Genomic DNA, 27788 nt, shown 5'->3' with positions numbered 1-27788 from the left:
CTACAATTGGGCAACAAGAAGTCGCATTCCGATTCAATTCCATATCATTTCAAGATTGACTTGACTTCACGACGGAGGAGTCATCCGCAGCTCAATCCGACAGGGGGTTTTTCTTCAACCCCACTGAACGAAAATTTGTGTCTTTTTATCTTTGTCCTATTTTTCGTTCCACGAAAAAGGACAAAGAGGGGCAGCTGTAGACACTAACTTTCGTCCATACACATATATATTATACAGTTTGCAAATTGTTTTTGAAAATACATATATAGTTTAAAACATTTTTGAAATATGTATATATATAGTTTTTAAAATATTTTTGAAAATTATATAATATAGTTTTTGAAAACGTTTTTAAAATATATAATATATACTTTTGAAAACGTTATGAAAACATTTATATAATATATAATTTTTAAAAACCATTTTGAAAATATATTTTTGAAAATTATATAATATATAGTTTTTGAAAACGTTTTAAAATATATATAATATATACTTTTGAAAACGTTATGAAAACATTTATATAATATATAATTTTTAAAAACCATTTTGAAAATACATATATATAGTTTTTTTTTAAAAAAAAAACATTTTAAAATTTATATATTATATGTTTTTGAAAACGTTTATATATATATTATTATTATTTATTTTATTTTTAATTTATTTATTTCTCATTTATTTTTGTGCAGGGTCCATGTCCAATAACAGTCCAAGTCTGGTCCAAACACTGGGCCTGAACCAGCCCAGCAGCAAGATGGAGATCAACGGTCAAGGTTGCAGTTGTCTAGGGTTTCATTTAACCCTCAACAGCGCCGCAAAATCAGGAGGTCAAGAGCCATGCGAAACGGCCGGACGTTGGCCGAGGATCCCGGGACTGAACCATCCCGGGATTTCAGCAGTAACGTTCATGACCCCGTTATCATCGGAGTAGACCACCGGTGGGGTGGGTATAAATACCCCACCACGGTGACCGACACAGGGGGCCATAGCCACAGTAAAACCGAGCGAAACCAGAACCCACAGCAAGCAGATAATCATCGGCCAACAATCAAACTGCAAAACTACATCCACAGTAAGCCAACACAGAAACCATCAATAAACACAAAACGATACAGCCAACAAATCGAAGCCAACACAACCACAAAACAAAAAAACAAAAAAAACAAAGCAGAATACAGATACATCAACAGAAACGAAAAGGCCGAAGCCCTTCTTATCAAGAACAACACAAGAGAAGAAAGGGGCCATCGAAACCCGAAGCGTCACCGACGGAAAAGGTAAAAAAAAAACAAAGTTTGTTCCCTAGATCTACGCCGGTGGGGGCATTATTTAGGTGTTTGGGCTTCGGTTTTGGGTTGGAGAGGTTGAGAGGAAGCTTTGGGGGGTATTTTCGTTTTCTCGGCCACCGCCGGCGGTGGCCGGCAATGGCGGCGGTGACGGTCGGCCTGGGGCCGGCCATCCTCTCCGATGAGGATGTAGAGAGAATTCAGAGAACCAAAGGTTCTCTCTGTTTAGAGAGAGAAAGCTATTGTTGAGAATGAAGAGAGTTAGGCCATTTGGCCTTGGTATCATGTATTTATGCAGGATCCAAAACGGCGCCGTTTCACCTAGGGGTCTTCTGTGTATTTTTTTTTTCATGGGTAAACTCGGTCCTCGGCCATCAGGTTTTTTTCATACTTGTAATTTGGTCACTAAATTTTATTTTTCAGTATTTTAATTTGGAATTTTAATTTGTTATGCTTATATTTTAGTCCCCAAGTTATATATTTCCGAATCTGGCCCAAGGTTTTATGCAAATTTTATTTTGGTCACTGATTAATATCATTTTTTATATTATTTTTAACCTTTTTTTATTTATTCAATTTCGTTTCTTTTTTTTTATTATTCTATTGTTTTGTTATTTATTTATTTAATGTTTAATTATTATTTTATCATCTAACATTTTTCGACATTTTTAGTGGTAACTTCAACTGATCAAAGGTAAGTAATTTGAATCGAGTTTTTAAAATTTCAATTTAAATTTTTTAATTTTTGCCATTAAAGACAACCGATAAATTAATTGGTACCGAAAGGGCGGTTCAAGGGTGCTAATCCTTCCTTGACCGTAACCGACTCCCGAACCCGACACGTTTCTGGTACAACGCAGATCAGGTAAGATGGTGTCCGATCTACCTAAATTCGTTTTAAAATGGTCGGTGGCGACTCCAATTCGTTTAATCCAAGTCGAAGCCCAATTCCGGGGCCCAAACCGAAAGACGGTTGCGACACCCAGTAACTCGTATAACAGCTGAAACAATAGCAGGTGAAAAGCGAGGGATGATCGCTGTCGCTGCCGCCACCTCCGCCGCTTCTTTTATCTTGTATTTTTGGGGTGTTGTTCTTACAAAGGCTTGATAAGTTTTCAAAATTGTTGATGGAGCGAGACATGAGATAGGCCAAGACCTGTTTTTCCTCCGGGGGGGAAGTGGAACGGCAAGGTTTACGATGGTAGCAGGAAGGAAACATGGTTGACCGGCGGTGATCAATGGAGATGGATAAACGATGCCTCTGTCGTTGATATAATCACACTTATCAAACGGGCGATACTCGCAGGCACTCTTGATTTCTTCCCTCAATGCCACTTGGATGTCCTGAGTTTATATATATATATATATATAGATGTGTTAATTATTGAAAATTTTCCACCCTTAAAAACTAATAATCAATGCGGGTCAGATTTCGGGTGGAAGAGTCATTGTTCTCGGGTCGGTTCGGGTGGACAAAAAATCTGACTCAATTCGATCCACGCCCATCCCTAATAATAGGGGACTAAAATGAAAACCAAAAAAAGTTCAAACTGTACAGTAGGTTCTGTAGTATATATTTTTGCTGATTTAGTCCTCTCTATTATGATTTGACATTTTTAGTCCCCTCTATTATTTAACAAAATTAATAGGAAAATGGGTTAATTTCGCAACTGAAAAATACAGATTTTGAAAACTAGAGAGATTAAGAATATCAAATTATAATATAAGGATAAAATAAATACACAAGAAATGCACAGTAAAAAACTTTATATAAAATTTGACCCTTAGAGAACTAGGGTAAAGTATATTAAAGGTCATTAAATTATGTTGAAATAGTTTTTCTATCACTAAATTTTCAAAAGTTACAAAATAATACGTAATCTGGGTTAGCATCCCTAATATTGGGCTCTAGTTATAAAAAAATATTATATTCATAAGATGATGCAAATATTATTGGAAAACATGCAATTAGTATTGAATTAATAAATAAATTGAATGAAAAAATAGCTCACACATTAACTATCTCATGAAATAATTATTGTCTTGAAATTAAACTTGTCCTAGTTGATGGAATTGTTAAATTAACCTTTACTTTATGAGATTAATATGATTTTTTTTAAAGATGTATAGGGATGGACCGGACAGGTGAAGGCTAGGGTCTACATTTTCAAATACAGATATTATCCGATCCAAAATTTCATATATCCAAAAATTTCGGATCACTAAAATTATGATCGTATCCGATCCGAAAAAGATCAATATCCGAATTTTTGGATCTGATAACCGGATTTCGGACTGGATAACCGAATATCCGATCCGAATATAAACTTTAATTTGATACAAAAATTTAAATTTAATATTTTATAAGCTTTATACAATATAATTTATACATTCACTATATATTTATCAAAATATATTTAAATAATTCTAAAATAAATGTTTAATATCTCACTTATAGGCTTAAAAATAAATAATTTAAAAGTTGAAAAAAAAAATCCTGCTTGTTGGTGCTAGAGGATTCGGCAGGTGAGGTGGGAGGCAGGGGCGCTGGGTGGGGCTGGGGAAGAAGGGGATTGGGGACTAGGCTGTTGGGCTGGATAAAATCATAAGGCCCAATATTTTTTGGATTTTTAAATAATCCGAAACTAAAATTTTACCAATCTGTATCCGATTCAATTATCTAATTTTTTCCGGATATTCGATCCGAATTATCCAAAAATTAAAATAGGAACGGATATCTGAATTTTTTGATCGGATCAACGGATCAAGTCGGTCGGATCGGATTTTTTTACACATCCGTAGTGGAGGCAGTCGCCCTCTGAAAATTTAAAATTATTACATATTTTAGATTTTTTCTATGTATTTTCTATTAAAAACAAGTTTTCGCCCCAAGTTCACCCCTATAGAATTTTAAAAAGTTCAATTCACCCCTAACATAAAATTTTGTCCATATCTAGTATGTAGACCTAAATTTCAAAGTGAAAGTTGATATTGTTATAAGAAAATATAAACCCTTAATTCTTGAGTTCGGTTATGACTTATGATTCGTTAATTCCATCTCTTTATCCTTAGTCAAAAAGGCAAATTCATCGGGGAAGAAAGGTAGTTAGTTAAGATAGTGATAGAACTACAATTTTGATCCCAAAAATTTCTAATTTGGTCCCCGGAGAAATTCATATTTGTCGGTCCATATCTACCATTCCTCTGTCTCGTGTATGAACCTTCCTTTTGTTGCTTAAACCAACACTTCACCATCTCCTTTTTCTCCATTAAAGAAACCATCTTTCTTTTTTAAGGGAACAAGAGGACCCTTTTTGCTTTTCCCTGTTGAGTGACGATGGCTAATATGATAACGGTGATGGTGATGATTATAATGGCACCCAGCCTTGGACCGAAACGGGTCGGAGCACAACCGCATCAGCACGTGGTCGGAGACGACCGTGGATGGGACACTTCCTCCGACATCGCTACTTGGTCCTCCGGTCAGAACTTCAGGGTCGGAGACAAAATCTGTAAGTTGATGCTCGACCCATGTTATTTATGTGATACGTATGGATGTGTTAAAATTTTAGTCTTCATGGTGACGTCTGTTGTTTTATTCTTTCTTAAAAAATTAAAAAAGTTTAAAAATATTTAAAAAAATATTAAGATTTATAAAATAATGAGAAAAAAACATTGAAACCCCATTACTTTTTATTTGGTTGATTGGTTAATTTGATAAATAAAAATAAAAATTCAAAGATCAGAAGAAATAAAAAAGATTTAAGGATTAAAATAACTTTTTCGAAAACTTTGAGGGCAAAAATACCATTAGACCATTGAATAAGGATTAAAACGTTGTGTGTGACATCTAATCTACAAATGTTGAACAGGGTTCGCATACGCTGCAGCACAGGAGAGCATCGTGGAACTGAAGAGCAAGGATGAATACGAGTCGTGCGATTTGCGGAACCCCATAAGGATGTATACGGACGGCTTAGATAGCATCGAATTGGTCGAGGAAGGGATTCGCTACTTCGTGAGCAGCAAGTCTGAGAGCTGCCAAAAGGGTCTAAAGCTACACGTGGAGGTGATGCCTTCAGGGAACCCCGACACCGAAATGCCCAAAGTGGCGGCGTCGGAGAACTCCGTTTTGGCCGACGCCGTCGCGCCGACAACCCCTTCTGGATCGAACCCGCTTTCTGGGAACTCCATGTGGTTATTCATTGGGCTATGGCTTTGCATTTGTATAGCTATTTAGTTATGATTTTTGGCAGTTTTCATCCTTTTTTTAATTAGTTATTTAGAACCAGCTTTAGATTTAATAGTATTAATTTAAAATAAAATGTAGTCCAAATTAAACAAAAATATTCGAGTACTAGTTTAAATATCAAAATAAACGAAAAGACTAAAACTATTAAAAATAAAACAAAAATTAAAGTTTTTAACGGAAAATACTAAAATGAAAAAAAATAAAACTTTAGGTATATATTTTTAAAAATAAAAGTTTAGATACTAAAACAGATCGAAACTGATGGTTTAGGTATTAAACGTGTAATTTACCCAAAAATCTCTTATGAATGTTAAAATAACAGGACGTAGTCTCCAACATAATGGTAAGGGCACCTAAGCCTGAAACTTAGAGCTGTGTGAGATTGTTTAGCCATTCGAAACTGGAAACCTCCAGTAAAATCCATGTAGGTATACAATGTCTCCAGGTACCTGTCTTAAATTTCACACAGGAAGAAGCTTTGCTTACAATGATGATAGACCAGATACCCTTCTTTATCACCTCTTGTTTCTGGCTATCTTTGCCACTTGCAAAATCCATTTCCAGAAAGAGGTAGATACGTTTTTCCCTCTTAATTGAAGAACAAAGCATAAGAAAATTTTTATTTCGGCACAACGTTTAAACATGGCGATTGAGCGATTACTTTTCTCTCAACACGACATAGTTGTTAGGTCCGTTCGTCTTTTGTATCTTAGAAATTCGCCGGAGAATGTCTGCAAAAGCCTTCTTGTCCTGCACCAAAGAGATTTACTTAAACACCGCAATAGATATATACCTCTGGAGTTTTTAGCCTAGCTTTAAATTTAGCTACAAGATCGGATGTTGTTACAGGTGCCTTTTGTAAGGGACTGGAAGTAAATCCTGGGGAATGGGCAGCCTCACTTGGATCGGACTTCACACAGAACTCGGCAATTAAGAACATTGACTTTGCTTCAGTTCATGCATACCCTGTAGCTGGTTGTTAAATTTTACTTTTCGTACGAAACGATAATGTCTTATGAATATCATGTCACAGTTGTCTGAAAATGTCGTCTTCTAAGTTACCAGCCGCGATTGCTATCCGTTATCGGATTCGGTCTACTTAGGCCAATGGAAAGCATTATTATGCCTTATAACCAAATTTCAACCTTATGGAGAGAAAAATCATGTCTGTAGAAGTTGATCAGATAATGACTCTTGCATTTGAACTAGTTCCACATCTCGGATGCATAGTTGACTGCATAGACAATGGTGATGGATGAAAATGGTGTCATAGACCACCTAAGTGCTTATTTCATCAGTCATTTTTATCTTCTATTCTGTTTATGAATGTCAACATTTTTTATGACTTATGATGTTTTTGTTTTGTTGTTGTAGGATACCCCATCATGATATGGAAGCAAAGGCTCGTTTCCTTTCCCAATGGGTGGATTCTCATATAAGTGATGGGGATCAGATTCTTAAAAAACCGGTTCTCTTCACAGAAGTTGGATCTTTGGTGCATGCAAACATCCAAGGAGTAGCTGAGAAGGATATTCTTTTAAAGACCGTGTACGATAAAATCTACGACTTGGCAAAGAAGAGACAAGCCGGGGCGGGGGCCTTGATTTGGCAACTACTAGTCGAAGGAGTGGAGGGATACGGTGATAGATTTTCCTTTGTAGCATGGGATAATCCATCCACCTACAAACTGATACTAAAGCAATCATGTAGGATTCAAAGCATTTTCGGGAAGAGCACTGATAGCCGGAGACTCAACAAGGATCTATGCTCGGGTCAACAACCTTGACAACAGTTGATTGAAGGTTAGGAAATGAAACATTTAGGTTCATTCATTCTAGCAATGTCTGTATAGAAGATCAATTCTTTGCTAGTTAGTTGCCATGCTTGCCTGGTGTTTTTGAGCAGCTACTTGTTTCCTTTTGAAAGTACTTGTGTAAATTGTGTATATTATGCATCTTCAATACATCATCTGCCATTCATAGTCTTTGTACAATATTTTATACTTCTGAAATAATATATTATCATCAAATGGCATCTACCGAATGCTGATTGTAATGAACGGTAAATTTTCTCGGAGAACTCAATAATTTTTCCCTAGAATATTTGAAACTGGAAACAACAGTAACATTCTTAACAAACGCGCTTAGAACCGTGTACTCTTCAAGCGTCCTCTCATCAGCCCTGCACCGTAGAAGCGGAGGGAAGAAGAGCCAGAAGCCCGTAAACAAAACAAATCCAACCGGCATTGAAACCGCCACTTCCCCGACCAACTTCTTCACAGCAATCTCTGCTGTCAAACATGCTCCATGGAGAAGAAAGAACCACATGATTTCCTGCGTTGGCCATACCCATCCCGAGTAATAGAAAAACAGTTTGTGCATCATGCCCGCATGAAAAAAGTCCCGAAAACCATGGGAATTGGAGCTCATTTACAACAGATGAAATGTGCAGCCATGTACCATACAGGCTCGTACACCGTCATAGAATACCCGTAACTATAATATTCCATCTCCTGCCCCAGAAATCTTGCAGTGAGGAAGAAAGTTACAGTTCGTTGAACTCTTTCTCCAGCTTGAGACCCAACATGGCTCGAGCCATGGTTGCCACCAATGCCAGGACCATCTCCAGGAGATCATACATGTGAAAAGAATATATAACCAACATGATTGTTGGGTGGATATGGTCGTTGCAGTCATACATAAGAATGCAACAAGGCAAAATGTAGAATCTTATTGCATAGTTTGTGATTGCTTGCTGGCCATTTTGTGCATTTGAAGGCGGGGTTTGTAGGATTTTGATGGGCAAACAAGCAATAGCAAGAAAGCTAGGTAAACAGAATAGTTGTTTCGCTTTGAAAATACTAGTGTAAATTGTGTGGATATTGCATCTGCAATACTCCATCTGCAATTCATAAACTTTGTATAATGTTATGTAGTTCAGAAATAATCAGATTTAAACAAAATCTAACGATTTATTTGTTGTTTCCATTACAAGCTCTGTTGGGACATCTTTGGTTATTCTACTTCATAGGAAACGCACTACAATCCTTGAAACTGGAAAGTGCTGAAGGTTAATGCAGTAACATTCTTAATAAACGTGCCTAGAACGGCATACTCTTTGAGCGCCCTCTTATCGATCTTGCATCGTAGAAGCGAAGGGAAGAAGAGCCAGGAGGCGGTAATCACGAGGAATTCGATAGTCAACAGTGTAGAAACCACCCTTGGCACTAACCACTTCCCGAAAGCCTTCTTCAGCGCAACCTCTTCTGCCAACCATGCTCCATGGACAAGAAGAACCACGTGATTTCCCACGACGGTCGTTCACGTACCAGGTAGTAAAAAATTCAGCTCAAGCATGATGCCCGACACGAAAAATGTTCCAAAAACCGCAGAAAGTGGAGCCCATCTACGATCGATGAAATGTGCAGCCATGTTACGGACAGGTTCATAAACGGTTGCTTGTTGAATACTCGTTGCCATAATGTTCCATCTCCTGCCCCAGAAATCTTGCATTGAGGTGGAAAGGTACGGTTTGTTGAACTGTTTCTTAGCTCGAGACCCAACAGGACTTGAACCATGGTTGCCACCAGTGCCAGGACTGTCTCTAGGAGAACATACATGTGAAAAGAATACAGAGCAAATATGATTCTGGGGTGAAAAAGATACATGTGAAAAGAATACAGAGCAAATATACGAAGCAACAAGGCAAAAAGCAGAATCTTGACAGCATAGTTTGTGATTGTTTGATGGCCATTTCGTGCATTTGAAGGCGGGTTTTCTCGGATTTTTATTGGCAAACAAGAACTAGCGAGAAAGATAGGTAAAGAGAGAGACAGGGACGACAAAGGGCCTTTGCCGAAGGCGAAAAGCAAGAGCTTGAAGCTAGCAAGCCAAGTGATGAAGAAAGCAGTGATGAATTTGAGATGTAAGGAGGAGATTTCGAGTGGAATGTAAAGAAATAGGCAAACAACTGGTAGAAAACAAAGAAGCCTTGGAGTTCCTTTAGGGATGATATTGGTTTTACCTATGGAGTAACAGTAGCATATAGTAAAGATGGTGTAGAGCCAGAGGTTGATGAAGTTGTTCATCCCTTTCTCTGATATTATGCTTGATTATCAAACTAGAACGGTTCATAATCCCATTTAGTAGAATTAAGAGAACATTTACAACAATCTTGCTGAATATTTACCCTTTAAACATTTAACTTTTGGAGTGTTAAAGTTGACAGTGGCACAGATTAGGCAAAACGGAAATCCTTGCACATTTGGGTTTAACCACAGTTAAAGCTTAATTGAATCCCACAAGATATTGGAAAGTGAAAATTCAAAAATACAAAGGGATTTGCAATCTTGTACAGCATCGATATCAGTTGATAGAATATCCCATCATACTGTTGTTGTTCGAATATCCATATATACGAAGCAATAAGGGAAAATGCAGAATCTTTATTGCATAGTTCACAAGTATTTGATGGTCATTATGTGCATTTAGATGTGATTTTAGAGGTTGGTTTTGTTGGATTTTCATGGGAAAACAAGCAAGAGCAAGAAAACGAGGTAAAGAGAGAGATGTTGTCGATAAAGGGCCTTTGCCAAAGGGAAAAGGCAAGATCTTGAAGCGAGCAAGTCGAGTGATGAAAGCAGTGATATATATGCCTCCGAGATGTTGAGTGGAATGAAAAGAAATAGGCTTACAACTGGGCTGGCAGAACACAAAGAGGTTGTGCAGTTCCTCTAGGGATGATCCTTGGCCTTACCTGTGGATTAACATCAGCATAGAGCTATGATAATGCAGAGGCAGAGCTTGATGAAGAGATGGTTGTTTCTCTTTGAAAATATTAGAAATAAGTTGGTTGTCAGTTGCCACTTTGTTTCCCTTTGATAATTGGTTATTCTTCACTTGCATTGGTGATATGTTTTTATTGTGCTTGTTACCAGAAGCTAGTGACAAGTGTCGATTTGGTTTCCGGTATTCATCGTATGCTCGACAGTTTGGTTTCAGCTCACATTGACATCACCTGTTAATCATGCTATGATTAATAGATGTTGGCGTTGATTCTTTGTTATGAATATGTTTTTGCACATCTAAGTTGGGTTACTGTCGGAAGCAGGTAAATTATCTGAAAAGACTGTGAAGTTCAACAAGTTTTTTCCTTTGTCAGATGAGTGTCTTCTTATCTAATAGAGACTTTAGATTGTATCCAAGAGCTCAAAGTTTAACCATCTTATTTCCAAAAAAAAAAAATCTCAATAAATCAGAAGAACATGTCTGATAAAGGAAACATGTTCCTGAAGGAAAACTGGATGAACACCATGTTGTGTTGAAGAAGAAAAAAATGTGTGTACCAGCTCACTACATTATTCAATTAAGTGAATAAGAATGATAGTTTAGATAAAGTGTTTGCAAACAAGTGATAGGTAAAGAAAAGAAAAGAAAAGAAGAACTCCATTCTCTCGCCGTTGCCGGGGATCGAACCCGGGTCACCCGCGTGACAGGCGGGAATACTTACCACTATACTACAACGACTTCGTTGATAGTGCGTTTGTTGTTTGTATTTACAACCTCTAAAGTAAAGAACTAGGACGGGTTTTATAGTTATAATTTGAAGGAGAGTACTGTACTATCTTATCTTTATCTTGGATGAAATTTGAAGATAAACAATGAAGGATTAAAGTAGAGATCCGATGTTTTGAACAATCAAAAGATGAAGGATGAGATTTCCCCCCCCTCAAAGTTTAATTTATGAATAATATAAAGTCCTCAAATGAGGATAGGGTTGGGCACGAGACCCGATGGGCTCCGACCGGGTTAGGTTTTTTATAAAAATTTCGGGTCCGGGTCGGGTCGAGTTCGGTTTATGGTGAAAAATATCCGACCCGACCCGAAAAAATATATAATTTTATCTTATATATTTAGGTATAATTACAATAATACACCTCTATATATAAAATTTTTCAAGTCACTATTTTTATTGAATAAAAATAATATTTTTTTATTATTTTGGGTCGAATCGGGTTGGGTTTCTAAGTTATATATCGGGTCGGGTGAATTTTATTTTGGTCGGGTCGGAACGGGTCTCGGGTGGAGGATCCTTTGTTTTCGGGTCGGGTCGGGTGGACCAAAAACCCGACCCGTCCCATGCCCATCCCTAAATGAGGATTTAAAAGAAGTACAACACATCTAAGCAGACACAACATAGAAAATTGCTTCAAAATCCAACCTCCACAACAAAAATAACCTTAAACGATTCGAAACATCTACTCTTTGAAACCTTTCCCAACGATTAATGAGGTCTCTAGGTGTGGAAATAGACATTAAACATTGCTAGTGGTTTCCAGAATCTTTTAACGTATCACAGTACAATTGCTTATGATTCACAATTACAAGAAACGATCTTTACACTAAACGTTAAACTTTCATCAAGATTGATTTCTCAGACCTCAAGACCATATCGACAAATACAGTGGCAGTGTAAATATCTGCAGAGAAGCCCTTACCAACCATTTCCGCAAGAAGTTGTGTTGCCTTCAATGTATACCTGTTTAGGAAAAGCTCTTGAATCATCACATTATAGCAACTATTTGGCAAACAATGGTCATTTTCCATGCTGCTAAACAATTGGAATGCTTCATCAGGCAATCTTTCTTTAGACAATCCACCGATCATTACGGTATATGTGTAAACAGTCGGTTTTAAACCATTGAATGAGAGTTTATGAAATGATTCCTCCTTAAATCAATATGCCCAGTTTTACACTACCCATCGATCAGGATATTATAAGAGACGATGTCAGGTTCCAATCTGCTGTTCTGCATCGCTTGAAAAAGTTTCAATGCCTTCTCGAGTTTACCTGTTTTGTATAAACCATCCAACAAAATCAAACATGTCACCATATCTGGAACTTGTCCATAAGCAAGCATTTTCCTCGAAAATGCACATGCAGTTGAAACTCTCCCCAACTAAAACATACTTTGCACGAGAGTATTGTATGTGACAATATCCGGGATTGGTCCTTTTCGAGATATATTATCTGCACAACCCTTCTCAATCATCAACTGAAATACTTTTCTAGCTTTATCCACTTTATTTCCCAAGCAATGACCATTTATCAATGCATTATAGGTAAAAACATCAGGCTCAATGCCTTGTTTTATCATTTTGTCAATGATATAGGCATTGATCAATACATTATACGAGACAACATCAGGCTCAATGCCTTGTTTTAATTTGATACTTGCAGCCATGTTACGGACAGGTTCATACACTGTTGCTAATAGAATACTCGTTGACATAATGTTCCATCTCCTGCCCCATAAATCTTGCATTGAGGTGGAAAGGGTACGGTTCATTGAACTGTTTCTCGAGCTCAAGGCCCAACAGGGCTCGAGCCATGGTGCCACCAGAGAGAGGACTATCCCTAGGAAGCCATACACGTGAAAAGAATATAGAGCCATCAAGATTGTGGGGTGGGTACGGCCTCTGTAGTCATATATGCTAAACAACAAGGCAAAAAGCAGAATCTTGATTGCATAGTTTTTTATTGTTTGATGGCCATTTCGTGCATTTGAAGACAGATTTTCTCGGATTTTGATCGGCAAACAAGCAATAGCAAGAAAGACAGGCAAAGAGAGAGACGGAGACGACAAAGGGCCTTCGCCGAAGGCGAAAAGCAAGAGCTTGAAGCTAACAACCCAAGTGATGAAGAAAGCTGTGATAGATCTGAGAATTAAGGAGATTTTGAGTGGAATGTAAAGAAATGGGCAAACTGGTAGAAAACAAACCTCGCAGTTCCTGTAGGGATGATCTTAGTTTTACCTATGGAGCAACAGTAGCATTGAGATAAGATGATGTAGAGCCAGAGGTTGATGAAGTTGTTCATCTCTTTCTCTGATATTATGCTTGATTATCAAATTAAAATGATTAATAATCTCATTTAATAGGGGATTAAGAAAATGGCTCTCTTGTTCTCATATGTAATGGGGTAAGAGGGAGGTAAGATAGTAGACTGCCCCCAACACTTATAATAATCTTGCCGAGTACCTACCCTTTAAGCATTTAATTTTTATCATGTTAAAGTTGGCAGTGGCACAGAATAGGCAAAATGGAATTCCTTGCACGCTTGGGTTTAATCATTATTAAAGCTAGATTGAAAACTGGGATCTGCATTCAGCAATTACTTAGTTTTCCACAAAATACAAAAATAGAAAGGGATTTGTAACCTTGTACATCATCGCTATCAGCTGATCGAATATCCCATCCTACTGTTGCTGTTCGAATATCTGCATATAGGCTTCAGATAACGCGACCATCTGAGGGAGTGTTTCAGAAACATGCAGATCTTGCATCTCATACCTGTGAAATGTAGATTTCGGATTGCATCATTCAGTGTTTGTAGCGCATTTCAGTTACATAAAAAAGAAGATAGGAGGTTACCATAGTTCTTCCGATTTCCGCTGTACAAAGACCCTGTAGAACCCTTCATCAGGCTTACCGTCATGAACGATGTTAGCAATTAAATCATACTTGGTACGTATCTTTTCGTTCTCTTTGGTTGGTGCGGGCAGAGGAATGTAGTCCTTCAACTCTAGGTTTTTCACGGGAAAGTTCACTGCAAAATAGAAACATTAAGATGGTAGAAAGTAAAAAAAAAACTTGTCCGGTCCAAACCAGAGATTGGTTAATCTAACCCTTAACACATCCAAGAACGAAAAACTCACCCAATGTTGGGTTCTTTTCTCTGAAGAAATTATTCTTAGTAAATCGGCGCATGTGAAGTATCAAGTACTGTGGCAATTTCGTGATTCGATATCTCATACTTGCTGGAGGACGAACAGTAGTCGTTACCATCTCACCATCAAACTTCTTCAGTATGTTAAACAAAGGAACCTAAAACAATATTCATAAACGAAATTAATTCCGATGCAATAAAAGCATCACACATTACTTTCCCAATCGGATGCCAGAAAGGAAGGGAAAAACCCACAAAGCATGAAAAATACCTGAGGTATTATATTTTTCTCCATCACATCTTTGAAAAGAGGTGGTTCTGGCAAATCCAATCCGAGCATCAGAAAGGGCATTCTGTAAGTTTCAGTCGCAACACTATTATTATTCTCAATTGCACCGTCCGTAATCTTTAAAGCTCCGTTCTGGTGCTCGCCACTTGCTTTCTTCTCACTGATAGATTTGCTCCAAGATTCTTTCACAGCCTCCAGTTCCCCCTATTAATATCAACGTGTAAAATAAGCACAAAAACTTCTGCTAAAACATGAAATAACAAGTGCAAGGTTTTAATTAGAACCTGAAAGCATTTATGGATGATGCTGCTACTTTTCTTTGAAGTTCTAAGATCTGCATGCAGTGTGTTAAGAAGCCAGGACATGAATTCAACTGGTTCACTCTGCACACCTATTCGAAACCGTTTTTCACTGGCTTTCATAACTGCATGTAGAAACTCATGAGGGCTCACCTGTTGAAACAAGTGATTTGGAAAAACATAAATCCAATGTTTTCCAGAACAATAATTTTGCAGTAATAAAAGTATGATTTAACCTGTCCTTTAAAGTTTCAAGCGTGCCAAATCTTTCTAGTGAGTTCTCCAAATCGATGAACAAGTTGAGATCTAGAGTGCTGGTAATTCTCAGGGATAAGGAAGAAGTTTCTTAAGGGAGTAACTCTCATTAAAGATTGAATGGTGACATTGACAAAATCTGTCTTTTGAATATTACTCAGCCCCACCTGAAGATCAACACAAAAAGAGATCATATTAACACAAAAGGGATTTTTTAAAACTTATCTTAAATGTGCGCCCTTCAATTTGAGAAGATAGGTCATTACCATCCCTGGGAGGTAATCAGAACCATCAAGTGCCCTAGACCATTGCTTGTTCTTGTCAAGTTGTTCTCTTGAAAACCTGCAAATATGGAGCCCAAACAAAAGAAGGAAAAATGTGTAAGCGCTTGAAAGTCGAGACTTTTTTTTACCAAAGAAAAACGAAAAACTGAAAACAAACAATTTTCAAATATCAACTTGTAAAAGTTAATGTAAATAAGAAAAATCCTTTTAACTTTTGAGCTAAAAGCTCTAAAAGGGAGGGGGGGGGGGGAAGAAACTTTTTGCAGGATGGATAATCCACAGAAAAGTACAGGCACATTCTGCATACAAGCTATATATCCAAAAGTTACATAATGTCCAATGCAATCAAGTGAAATTTGAGCAAACCTTGGGTTTAGAACATATTGTATATCGTCTAATGATGGGTCATTAATTTCATACCCATCAGGGAGACAGTATACCTTCTCTGTTCGAAGATTGATGTAGACATGATGTCCAGCTTCTAGACTATGAGTATAAGCATGGGATTTCTTCCCTCTTCCTTGGAAATACTTCCCACAGACCAGGCATGCATACACATTCAAATTCGACAAAGAGACCGAACAAAACTTCTCAAAATCAAAATCCAGCACCTGTAAAACAGAATACAATTAAGTAATTGGAAGAAAATTACAGTCATTCAAATTTTAGTAATTACTTTACAATTAAGTTATTTACCTGGCGATTAACGGTATCAAGGTAAGGGCAATCTCTACGCACTTCAACCTGGCGATTTGGCCTCCCAAGAATTGATCCTTGCCCATATGGATCATCATCATCTTCTTCTTCACTTTCAACTCCTTCACCATCTTCTTCTCCTCCACCAGTGGGATTCAATGCCCTCCTTTCATCATCATCATCATTATAAGGAACAAGTGGCCCTTCAGCAGGTGAAGATGGTGAATCCACGACCCTCTGTCGTTTCAAGTCCCGTTCGCCGTCTACACTATCACTATATTCCCTTTTTGTTTTCATCTTTCCTACTTCACTCTCGATTTCTGCTCTTAAAACAGAGTAGCTTACATGAATTAAAATAAATTTTCCTACAACCTTCTACAGCAATTGTTTACATAAAATAAATGCTAAAACAAAAAACTATTCATTTGGATGCCAAGGAAGAAAAAAATGAAAATTCAAAGCCAACTACTAGGGTTCTTATTGAGTACCCAAAAAAAACATAGCAGCATAACAAAGCAATTCGAAAGTTCCTTAACTTTTTTTCTTCTCTAATTCGTAATTTATTGAAACGAGTGCAATTTTCAACCGTCCAAACAATGGATTAAGGAGATTAAACAATGGGTATCAAGGTTTCTCAAACAAAATAATACCAGCATCGTAGAAATAATATACCATACATTTCATTTCAATTTTTTCCAAAAAAAAAATACAAGAAATGAGTTTAACGACGAACCTGAAAGAGATTTTCCACTCAAAGGCCAAAAAAGCTCGAGTTGAATCATTCGCTGCGAATTGTTTCAGGTCGGCGATAAGTCAAGGACACAACGACTGGAGGAAAGGGTAACACTTTCGGGTAACGAACTTCAAAGGCGGTAAGATCCGGCGATCAGCAAGCCTTAGAATTTCCAGTCCATAACCCCTAAAATACAGATTAGGCGGAAGGTGCTTGAAGCTTAGACCTGTTCTAAATTGGGCTTCAATTTGTGCTTCATCTGTTCGCTTAATGATTGGATTTTGGGCACCTCTAAAATCCCAATCCAAATAAAATAAGTGGATTTAACAACCATTAACACTTAATTTTTCTTTTAGGAACTTTTAACAATAATTAGAATTTAATCATTTATTAGTCTTTTTTGGAGTGAACAAAAATATTGTGTAAATTTATTTTGTAAAATTTAGTTAATAAATGAACATACATAGAGTAAACAAATCACTTTAATTTTGTGTTTAAGGCCCCATTGCTTCTTTGCTCCCCAAATTATCTCTAAAATATATTTTTGAAATATTTTATATCTTTAATTATAAATCGTTATCCTATTTACCCTAAATTGTTAACACCGATTAAAAAATTTCGAACCAATCAAAACACGTTACATTACCATTTTAAAAAAATTAAAAAAAATATTTTTTAATAATAAAAAATATGTGAACCGAAACTATAAACCGGTTTACTTTCCAATTATCCGGGAAATGTTTATGTGTGGCAGCCTTAATATACGGCTAAAAAAATACTATCGATTTTATTATTATTTTAAATAATAAAACTGGTAAAAAATGACCGAAAATATTATTATTCTACCGATTTTAATTTTATTATTAATTACCGATATAGTTAAGCGCACTACTAAGTTCACCTAATTAGAACCGGTAGAAATAATAATATTTTTTATTATTTTTTAACGTTATATACAACTTCCCCAATTATCCCCGTTATTTCCCCTTTGTTATCCTACCCAAATCCAAGATAATAAAGGCCAAATCTCTTATGAGTGGCGACGCCGGCCGATTGCCTAAAACCCTACCGGCTCTTCAAGTGCTCTGACGCTCAACTTTGAGTCCTGAACAAGGTTCAAGAGTCGGCAGGCAAAACATTACATAAAAACCCTAATAAACGTTTCTCCTCTACATTGTTTATCGGTAACTAAAAATCTAAGCAACAATGGCAGAGCAAGAAGAAAAGGAATTTTCAATATGGGATTTGCAGATGTTCCAATGGGTTAATTACCACCGCACCTTGAACTTCAACGAACTTGCAACAAGGATGCCCCAGTTCATGTATTTCTCTCTTCCCCTTTCCTTTGTTAAGCTGCTGTTATTTCTTTTACTATCAAGTTCATACCTTCTGATTTGTTTTATAAATACCATCTATTCATATGGCGGGTTGAAATTTAAAACAACTGATGCCCGGTGGTTGTTTAATTTGGGTACCAAAAAGAAAACTGGAGCTTTTTCTTTATCTGGGATCGTCTCCATTAAGTTTGATGAAGTATAAGAATCTGAAATTTGTTGGTGTCTTTGTGTGCTGAAACTAAGTCTTTTACCTTGGGGGTTTTTGTTTGCAGACAGAGAGTATTTCAGTATTCTGGTGCCTATGCATCCATGGTGGTAGATAATATTTTACGACCTGATCATTTCTACAACAACTTTAGAGTTGAAGCGATTCGACTCAATGAAGAATGGGGAAGAATCTAGGGTTTGTGTTCAAAGGATAATAAAGGGGAAGAACGGGGATAAATGGGAAGTAAACCGGTTCATAGTTTCGGTTCACCCATTTTTTATTATTAAAAAAACTTTTATTTTCTTTTATTTTATGTTTTTTTGAAAAAAAAAACTCTGAAAAATGGCGATGTGGCGTGTTTTGATTGGTATGAGAATTTATTTTTAACGGTGTTAACGATTTAGGACAATAAGAATAACGGTTTATATTTAAGAGAATAAAATATCTCGAATAATACTTTAAGAACAACTCGATACGAATGATATAGTCAAGTGTATGGTACATTTAATCCTTGATTTTGTTTAAAACTTATGTAAAAGCATAAAAGGATAATAATAATATTATTATAATAATATTTAGGGTAAAGTATAAAAATGGTCCCTCGATTATAGTATCACGTTTTATTAAGTCTTTTAATTATTAAAAGTTACAAAATGATCTATTGATTATAGGGAGTTACTTTGTTGAGTCCATTGATTATTAGAAATTACAAAATTGTCACTCAATTTTTCATTATGTTTTAAATTTATCATTTTTCATTAAAAATTTAACAATCGCCTGAGTTAGACGTTAACATATTATTTGAGATATGATAGTCATTTGAGATTATAATATCAGATTTTATTATATCTTAGTCAGTAGGTTATTTTACAGCTCAAATTATTGTCAAAATTTTAACGAAAAATAGCGAGTTTTGAACGTAATTAATAATCGAGTGATCATTTTGGAACTTTTAATAGTTAAGGGACTCAACAAAGTAACTTCTTATAATCGGAGACTATTTTATAACTTTTAATAGTTAAGATAAATTAAGGAACCATTTGTGTGCTTTATTATAATATTTATTATTGTATAAAATTATAATCATAAAAAGTAATTCATAGTCAACACATTAGTATAAATCCTTTAAAATACATATCTTTTCGTTAAAAAATTACATTTGATATATTAATATAATTTTATATATTATCAGATACAAATATTTATATCTTCTACCATAATATGCTCTAATTTCGTCCAAATGAAACCATTTTGTAAAGAAAAAGAAGACAAGCAAAGCCGAAAAGAAAGCTAAAGGGAACATGTTGTGGGTCAACTTCATCTTCCTCGGTGAAAGGGAAAGGGAAAGGGAAAACAAGAACGAGCAATTATAGAACGAACCCACCATTAAAGTTTCGACTTTTCAATGTTTGGTTCAACTCCAGTTACAGTTACATAAAGCTTTAACCAACATAAACAACATTAGTACTGTAGTGATTCAGAACGAAGGTCGAGACATGCTTCATTCATACTGAGTCGATGTCTGACTGCAACTCGTACTCACTGCCATTCTCTACGTATGTCAAAACTGTAGTTGATCTCCAAGTAGCACTTGCTGTCATCGTCGGTGAACTGCAAACGTGGGGATTAAATTCAAGAAATCCGAAGAGTATAGGGACTGAATGCATAATTGGGCCTAATTGTTAAGTTGGCGTTGGTTTAATTACTACCTTACTCCTGGCAGAGTAGTTACCTCTAGCGAACATGCCACTGGGAGTTGTTTCTTCACATATTTCATGGGTGTAAGGCTCTGCCTTGGGACTGAAGGTACCCATCATCTCTTTCGAGCTATCGACTGTTACGAGAATTCGTCGATTGTGAAGAACGTAATCTTTCAAATGAGCAAGAGAGAGAGTGTGTTTCGGATTAACGGATTACCTTTGACACCGGTTTTCCACACGGTGTTAGTGTACTTGAGCCCGGATACGAGGTTGTTGCTCACTAGGAATGTGAATTGCAGGCTGTACTTGCTACCTTCTTTTAAGGTGAACCATGAGCCTTTGGGGCTTTCCTTCTCCGGAATCGAAAGTAGTATATCAGGTCGACCGGGCGATTTGATCGCAAGGCTCAGGATCTTAACATCAGGTTCCAGATTTTCTGTACCATTACGAGACAATAGAAGATAATGTCAGGGTACACAAATTGATCCTGCATTCTGTTCTTAGCTATGTTGGGCCTAGAAACAAGGCAGACTGAAACCAGAGGATCTCGTTCGAGGAACGACAAAACATGACGACGACCCGACGCGCACCGATGAACCCCTAGATCCTCAGTTCGATCGCGTCGGGATCAATGTCGGATCAGGGAAAGAAATGAAAGACAAGACAGAAGCTGTATAAGAGAACTCAAACCTCCAATGGACATGAAATCCAGAGTCCCAAGAAGTTGTTCTTTCCACCTCATCAAGCTTTCATCTTCCTGAAAATCCTCGAATTCCACCAGAAACGAGACAACATCAGACATTAGAATGTTTAGAAGAAAAGAGACGACAAACTAAACAAACCTTATCCTTTTCGAGTTGTTCTTTAAGGGTGCGTCGAGGGCCTAACTCGAGCTTCCTCCCTTCACCACCACCGTCATCATCATCATCAACTTCAGTTAGACAGAAAGAACTCTCGGTTCCATTTGTATAGATTTTAGGGTGATGTTCTTCGAGGTAATTACCTTCATTCGAAGCCGTTTTCGACTCGGAAACTTCCCTATCATCTCTCTCTTCCTCGTTAAACCCCATTTTTCCAGGAACCTAAATCATCAACAAACACCAAAGACAAGAAGAAAAGATCAAAGAAAATGGGATTGAAAGATGTTATCGTGGGGTCAAAAGAAATCCCAGAAAAGTAAAAGAGAAACCAGATATCAAGAAAGGTCTTCAAACAAGAAAAGACACCAAGAATCGGGGGTGATGATTGATGCCTTGTTCACCCTCTTATCATCGTTGTAATGATTGAAGATAAGGCAAAAAGAAAAGGGAAAAGACGCTTAGAAGTGGAAGCAATACGCTCTACGAGCAAGCCCTTTGTTTTAAGACTGTTGGATACGCTGACTCTACTGGTGGTTCTTTGAACTGTACTTCGTACTTTGGATTTGCGCACTTGAGGGTTTGCTTTTAGAAGGTGACCCTTAGGAAGGAGACAAGGCTTTCGAGGATAATATGTGAAGATACTAAATTTTTTTACTCATATTATTATTATTATTATTATTATTATTATAAATATTTTTATTATTATTATTATTATTATAAATATTATTATTATTATTATTATTATTAAATATATATATATATATATATAAATAATAAAAAAAAATTATTATTAATTACAAACCAAATTTCCGGCCCAAACCAAACTGAAACCCAAAACATTTAGGGTTTCAGTTAGGGTTTTCTAACCCTAGCCCCATGCACAGCCGCCTCTGCCTCCAGCAGCCTCTGCCTCCAGCCGCCTCAGCCAACGGTCCAGCTTCTAGCCACCTCTGCTGCCAGTGCCACGCCTCCATCGAAGCCTCCAGAAGACCCAAATGGTCACCCACGTTGCTACTCTAGCAGTGAGTCACCACATAGATCGGTGACTCACCGAAGAGCCCTTTTGGGACCGGTCCGATGGCCACACCGGTGATGGCTATAAAGCCATCACCCCATCTGCAAGAAAATAAGATACCAGAGAGAAACAGAGACCAAGAGAACCACGGAGAGAGACAGAAAATAGAGAGAAACAAACCACAACCAACAGCCAAATCGAAACAGAAAAGAAAGAAAAATGAAGAAGAGAAACTTACCGAGGAAGCCCGACCGTCGGATCTCACCAAAACCTTCGAAAAACCGAAGGTATATTTCTTAGATTTGCTCCGATCGGGAGCTGTTTAAAAGAAAAGATCATCGGAACCGCCATTAGGGCGGTCCGATCTACGTTTCAATAAAAAAAAAAAATTCCGGCCACCGAAGACGGTGGCCGGCGGCGGCCGGCCGGAGAGCTTCTCTCTTTTCTAGAGAGAAGCGAGAGAATTTCTTGCTCTCAGAAAAGAGAGAGAGAGGGAAGAGAGGAGAAATGAAGCTGGCCCTTCGGGCCAGCTGATTTTGGGCTTAAATAGCCCTTCCCGAACGACGCCGTTTTTGGGAAGGGCTATTCGTGTAATTAATAATAGTTAAATCCTTTCCGCAGTCCTCCCAATTTGTAAACTTTACATTTTAGTCACTAAATCAAATTTATAATCCTTTTAATTTGGTTCTTTAATTTTAATTTTATTCATTTTAGTCCTTTATATTAAAATAATATATTTAGGATAAATAGCAAATTTAATCCTTTAATTTTAATAAATAATATTTTAATCCTTAGTTTATATTTTTAATTTATTTTATTATAGTATCCGAATTTTAGATAATTTTATTTTAATCACTAAATAAATAAAATAAAGAAATAGCATGTTTAATCCCTAATACTTTGATTAAATTAAGTTTTTAATTTTACTATAATTTAGTCATTTAATTTATAAGTTTTCATTTATTTTATTGCTTTTAAAATATATATTGTTTTAGTGATATTTTTATTGTTTTAATTTTATTTAATTATATTTTTAAATATTTTCATGTATTCATAAATATATATAATAAATCTGGAATAGATTTTTTAATGTTATTTTTAATATCAAAGAAAAGGACAGTCTTAATACAACTGGATGTCCTATTCTGATATTTTTTAAACAATATTATTTAAATTAATATTTATCAATATCAAAGGAAAGAGCTGTCTTAAGGCACCTAGAAGTTTTTTTTGATATTTTAAATAAATAAATATTTTTTTATATATAATTTTGAAATAATAGGATTATAAATTAAATATATTTTTGAATTTTTATAATTTTAATAATAGAGACAATTTATAATTAAAAAGTACCAATTTTGGGCGTTGTAGGGGTGCTAATCCTTCCCTAAACGTAACCGACCACGAATCCCATTTTATTATTAAGAACGAATTTTTGGTTATAAAACGCAGATCAGTTCATTTTTTTTAATTGATGTTTTTTTTAAAACTCTTTTAAAAGAAAAATTTTTAGGTATTCGACCTACCTGATCCAAAAGGTCGATGGCGACTCACAAATTATTTTCAAAATTATTTATTCACATCAATTTCCCCGCCAAATTTAATATTTCGTGCCCGGACGAAAACCGGTTACGACAGCTTGGCGACTCTGCTGGGGACTGGTCAAACTTTTAAAAGTCAATTATAAATTGTCTCTATTAATTAAAAATTAAAAGTTCATATATTTAATTTTTAATTCTTTCTTTTTAAAATTTTTATATATATATTTATTATTTTCATAATATTTATATGTTTTATTTATTTGCAAGTATTTTATTTCATTATTTATTTTTCTGTCGAAGGTTTGAACATTTCTCCTCACACACAACACTTGCATTGCATTACATAAAGCTCTATAATTGAGTTGTCCCTTCTAAGTGGGAGTGAAAGCGACGTCTTCGTGAGAATTTATTCTCCGTGTCAGACCTAGCAAGTAACTTTCGGGGTTCATATGCTCTATGTCTTCGTGAGAATTTATTCTCCGTGTCAGGCATAGAGAAATGTATCCCCTCGAATTGAACTCGATCCACTTTAGTCTGTAATGGACTAGGATTGAGGGTTAGCAGCCTAAGGGGGCACTAACATGGACAATTCGAGTACCTTTACTCCTAGATCTGAAACCCTGCATATAAAAAACCTTAGAAACTCTTCCAATCCGAAGTCATGCCGAAATTTTATCCAGAATAGGTGTACACACAGGAGAAATGAATTATGTCTTTTCTGTTAATTTATTTATTGTTTAAATTACATGTTTATTTAAATTATTTAAATTCAGAAAAGCATGTTTAAATAAAGAATATTTATGTAAATGTTATTATTAAATTTCTTTATTATGTAAACTAATTTATTTTCTTTTTGTGTGTTCTTTATTTTTCTGTTTGCATTGCATCATACAGGATAAAAGACATTGATCCTTGTGTTAATTGTCTCATTGGAAAGCCTTCATTTATGGATAAAAAGTGTTCAAGTCAAGTAATTCTAAACTCAGAAGTAAGGCAGTGGGCTGAGGGCTTACAAAGACAAGAAGGAGACAGTCTGCAGGATGATTATATATCTGATTTGGCCAGCTATGCTCCAGTTTCACTAAAAAAAATGATATGCAAGATTTGCGAAGCATTTGGGAAAGTTGGGATTCAAATAAAAAATTGCAGTTTTATCAGACTTACGGAGACATCCCATATTTGCTCTATGTTAAAGTTAATGATGAATTACTCAGAGCCCTAGTTCAATTCTGGAATCCGGGGTACAATTGCTTCACTCTCAATAAAGAAGATTTGGTCCCTACTATTGAAGAATACACAACTTTGCTACATATAGATGGGGCTTTGGAGAATCGAATCTATTCAAAGTCAATTAAAACTCAACCTTTTCGAGTTAAATTAGCAAAGATTGCCGGGGTACGAGAAGAATGGGTAGCATCCCGTACAAAACAAAAAGGCGAAAGCGAAGGCATTGCTTGGACCAACATCAGAGAACTTATTCAGAGCCATCCAGATATTAAAGTACGATTCGATCTATTTGCTCTGGGTATATATGGTATGGTCATCTTCCCAAAAGTATTGGGATATATTGAAGCTGCAGTGGTAGACTTGTTTGAACAGCTACCGAAGAAGATTAATCATGTTTCTGCAATCCTAGCAGAGACCTTCAGATCGTTAAATGCTTGCAGAAGGCTAGGAGGTGGACGATTCTCAGGGTGTACTCAGTTGTTATATGTTTGGATCCGTAGTCATTTCTGGAGAACAGAAAAGGTTTCATACCGACGCTTTAATACAGATTATTCACCATTAAAAGAATTTCTGGAGCAGGAATGGCCGAAAGAAATTAAGAAAGATATGTGGATTAATGCCTTTCGAAATATGCAAAGCAATGACGTTGTTTGGCGAGCCCCGTGGCAAATACAAAGGGAATTCTTTTACAGGTGTGGTGATTACAACTGGATAATGCTGCTCGGATTATGGGGAGGAATTGGATATGCACCACTTCTGGTTATAAGACAGTATGAAGGTCGTCAATTTGTACCTATCACTGCTGGATTACAGTCATCTGAATTCACATTCCACAGCAAAAATTATAAAAGAAGTATCATGGAAGCCGTTACAGCTTGGAAAACAACTTTTTGTATCCGAGCTAAAGCAGCAAAAGAAATGTTAACTCCTGATTATGAAGAATGGAGATCTGTCAGAAAAAACGAAAATATTCCTCTACCAGATCAAAATGAAGATATTTCTATGGAAGATCGCATTAAGGTGGTTCCATCAGAGATTGAAATCTTGAGAGCTGAGTTTGAAGCAGAAAGAGATGGCTGGTCGAAAGAGTTAGAGCAAATGAGACAAGATAAAGCTATGTTGGGGGTTGACATTGACTTTCATTCATCACAATGTGCAATGTTGAGAAAAGATAAAGAAAAAGGTGAGGATGAGTACAGAGCCTTACAGAAAAATTACCAGGAGTTATATAAATCCCGAAAAGCATCAGGACCCAGCCAATCGACGGTACAGATGACCAGAGAATTGAACATTGAGAAAAGACGAGTTGAAGATCTGAAAGGAAAGAATAGCCGTCTACTCAAAAGTCTGGAGAAAGGAAAGCAAAAAATGGAAGATTTTGAGGTCGACAGAAGAGAGCGAATTATAAAACACAAGGCTGAACACCGCGAGATCATGAATGAAATGCAAAGAGAAAGAGATCGAGCCAAAGAGTTAGAAGAGATGAAGAATGACATCTTTAATAAAGTTGAAGGTGAGAAAAATAGCATGTTCAAGGGATTTGAATCTGAAATGAACCAGTTGATTGCTGAACTTGAAGTCAGAGGCCAAAAGATGGAAGAATCCAATATTGAAAAGGAAAAATGGGAATTAGAAAGAAAAAATTTCAACACCAGAATTGAGGTAGAACAAGAATTGGCTAGCAATTGGATGCAAAGATACAGAAACAAAGATGTTCAAATCCAGAAGCTTAATCAAAGAACGCAAGAAGCACGAACAAAACTGGAAGAAGATCTGGATCAGTCTAGAAACAAAAACTCAGAGTTTAATGCTTACATTTTGCAACTTGAAGAATCATTGTTTCAAGAAAAGGTTCGTATAGGACCTAATGATCTCAAAGAAAGTAATGAAGAAAATGCTTCACTGCGAAGACGCATTAGAGATCTTGAAAAAATTCTGCACAATTGTCAAGTTAGAATTACTGAGTTAGAGCAAACCCTTGAAGGGACGAATGAACAATGGCAAAAGTCAACTGAGTTCTATGTCGAAAGAAGTGAAGAAAGAAGCAATATGGTGTTCGAGGCCATGGTACAAATGAGCGAAGTTGCTAGATATGTTGGGGAACTAGCTGTTGAAGCCAAAATAATTGAGCATCACGTTGATCCAGTTTCTAAGTGCGGAAAGAAGGTGTCATGGTTAATGAAAGAAATTATAGAGCTTAATAGGAAAGCTACGCCTTATCTGTAGTTCTGAACTATTATAAAGAAACTTTTGTATGCCGATGAAAGTTGTTCTATGACAGTTAACTTTTTGGGATCAATGTTTTTTACATACATGCATTTTGCATACATTCATCATTTATTTCATAATTTTCACTATGAATTATTTTATTTATTAAGTTAAAATTCATTAATTAAAATTTGAAAAAATAATATTAAAAGATTTTTCAATCGCAGTTACTCTGGCCAAAAGAGAAATACTACATCACTACGGTACTAGACAAGCTACTAAGAAAATTATGGAGGATAAAATACAGCGTATTGAGGAACAACATCATAAAGAACAAGAAGAAATGAGAATGAAGTTGGAAAAAATTGAAGCCAGTATTGCAAATTCACAAGACAGTATGATGAAGAAAATAGAGGATATGTTTAAAAGGCAGGCTATCAGTGGAAAAATGCATGAAAATCCTGTATCTTTTGACCAAGAACCCATATATCCTCTAGGTTTTCCACCAGAACCAATTTATCATTCTGGTACTACACCTATACAAATCAATGCTCGTACATCTGCATTACAAGAAGTCAAACCACATGAAGATCAACAAGTGGATCCTGCATCTTTAAGCAAAAATCCGCTTATATCCGATGTGAAAATAGGGGATCTTAATACTGAGCATTTGATCCCAGATTTGAATGAGCTGAATGAGAAACAAAAAGTAAATGAAGAACTGACCAGACAGATCAAGAACTTAGAAGAACGAATGAAATCAGTGGAAATAACTGAATCATTCTATGGGTTTGATGCTAGTGAGTTAAGTTTGGTTCCAGACCTAATCCTCCCCATCAAGTTCAAAGCTCCCGAATTTGATAAATAT

General features: G+C 36.2%; 2 protein-coding genes, 1 long non-coding RNA gene, 1 other non-coding gene and 4 pseudogenes across 4 annotated transcripts; 2 read left to right on the top strand and 6 right to left on the bottom strand.

Moving 5' to 3' along the window:
• The first annotated feature begins 4611 nt into the window (after nt 1-4611).
• On the top strand, nt 4612-5590 carry LOC120151706 (umecyanin-like). The gene is made up of 2 exons (XM_039164086.1): nt 4612-4801; nt 5162-5590. Exons 1-2 carry the CDS (start codon nt 4627-4629, stop codon nt 5527-5529), a joined length of 543 nt encoding a protein of 180 aa, XP_039020017.1. The 5' UTR covers nt 4612-4626; the 3' UTR covers nt 5530-5590.
• Nucleotides 5591-5907: 317 nt separating this feature from the next.
• On the bottom strand, nt 5908-6407 carry LOC120151738. Its single transcript, XR_005518642.1, has 2 exons — nt 6335-6407; nt 5908-6291 (listed from the first exon to the last, which is right to left on the bottom strand). It is a non-coding gene; the product is annotated as an uncharacterized LOC120151738 (long non-coding RNA).
• On the top strand, nt 5977-7411 carry LOC120151838 (annotated as a pseudogene).
• Nucleotides 7412-7565: 154 nt separating this feature from the next.
• LOC120151837 lies at nt 7566-8442 on the bottom strand (annotated as a pseudogene).
• A 137-nt stretch (nt 8443-8579) lies between these two features.
• LOC120151836 lies at nt 8580-9628 on the bottom strand (annotated as a pseudogene).
• A 1366-nt stretch (nt 9629-10994) lies between these two features.
• On the bottom strand, nt 10995-11066 carry TRNAD-GUC. The gene has a single exon. It is a non-coding gene; the product is annotated as a tRNA-Asp (tRNA).
• A 2676-nt stretch (nt 11067-13742) lies between these two features.
• LOC120151728 lies at nt 13743-16928 on the bottom strand (annotated as a pseudogene).
• A 2980-nt stretch (nt 16929-19908) lies between these two features.
• LOC120151835 (rho GDP-dissociation inhibitor 1-like) lies at nt 19909-21318 on the bottom strand. The gene is made up of 6 exons (XM_039164172.1): nt 21296-21318; nt 20912-21151; nt 20760-20826; nt 20287-20505; nt 20079-20203; nt 19909-19980 (listed from the first exon to the last, which is right to left on the bottom strand). The coding sequence occupies exons 2-6, from the start codon at nt 21137-21139 to the stop codon at nt 19909-19911; spliced, it is 711 nt and encodes a 236-aa protein (XP_039020103.1). The 5' UTR covers nt 21140-21151; nt 21296-21318.
• Nucleotides 21319-27788: the final 6470 nt, after the last annotated feature.

This window comes from Hibiscus syriacus, unplaced genomic scaffold (genome assembly GCF_006381635.1).
Source record: "Hibiscus syriacus cultivar Baekdansim isolate YM2019G1 unplaced genomic scaffold, ASM638163v2 tig00111069_pilon, whole genome shotgun sequence".
Classification (NCBI taxonomy): domain Eukaryota; kingdom Viridiplantae; phylum Streptophyta; class Magnoliopsida; order Malvales; family Malvaceae; genus Hibiscus; species Hibiscus syriacus.
Note: the sequence above shows the minus strand (reverse complement) of the source record. Positions and strands in the feature narration are given on the sequence as shown.

Excerpts from the sequence above, each read along its gene's own strand:
- LOC120151706 (XM_039164086.1), top strand. The coding sequence starts at position 4,627 with ATGGCTAATATGATAACGGTGATGGTGATGATTATAATGGCACCCAGC. Across the intron at positions 4,802-5,161 it reads CAGGGTCGGAGACAAAATCT|GGTTCGCATACGCTGCAGCA; the intron begins GTAAGTTGATGC and ends AATGTTGAACAG.
- LOC120151835 (XM_039164172.1), bottom strand. The coding sequence starts at position 21,139 with ATGGGGTTTAACGAGGAAGAGAGAGATGATAGGGAAGTTTCCGAGTCG. Across the intron at positions 20,506-20,759 it reads GGATTTCATGTCCATTGGAG|AAAATCTGGAACCTGATGTT; the intron begins GTTTGAGTTCTC and ends GTAATGGTACAG. Across the intron at positions 20,204-20,286 it reads GTGGAAAACCGGTGTCAAAG|TCGATAGCTCGAAAGAGATG; the intron begins GTAATCCGTTAA and ends TTCTCGTAACAG.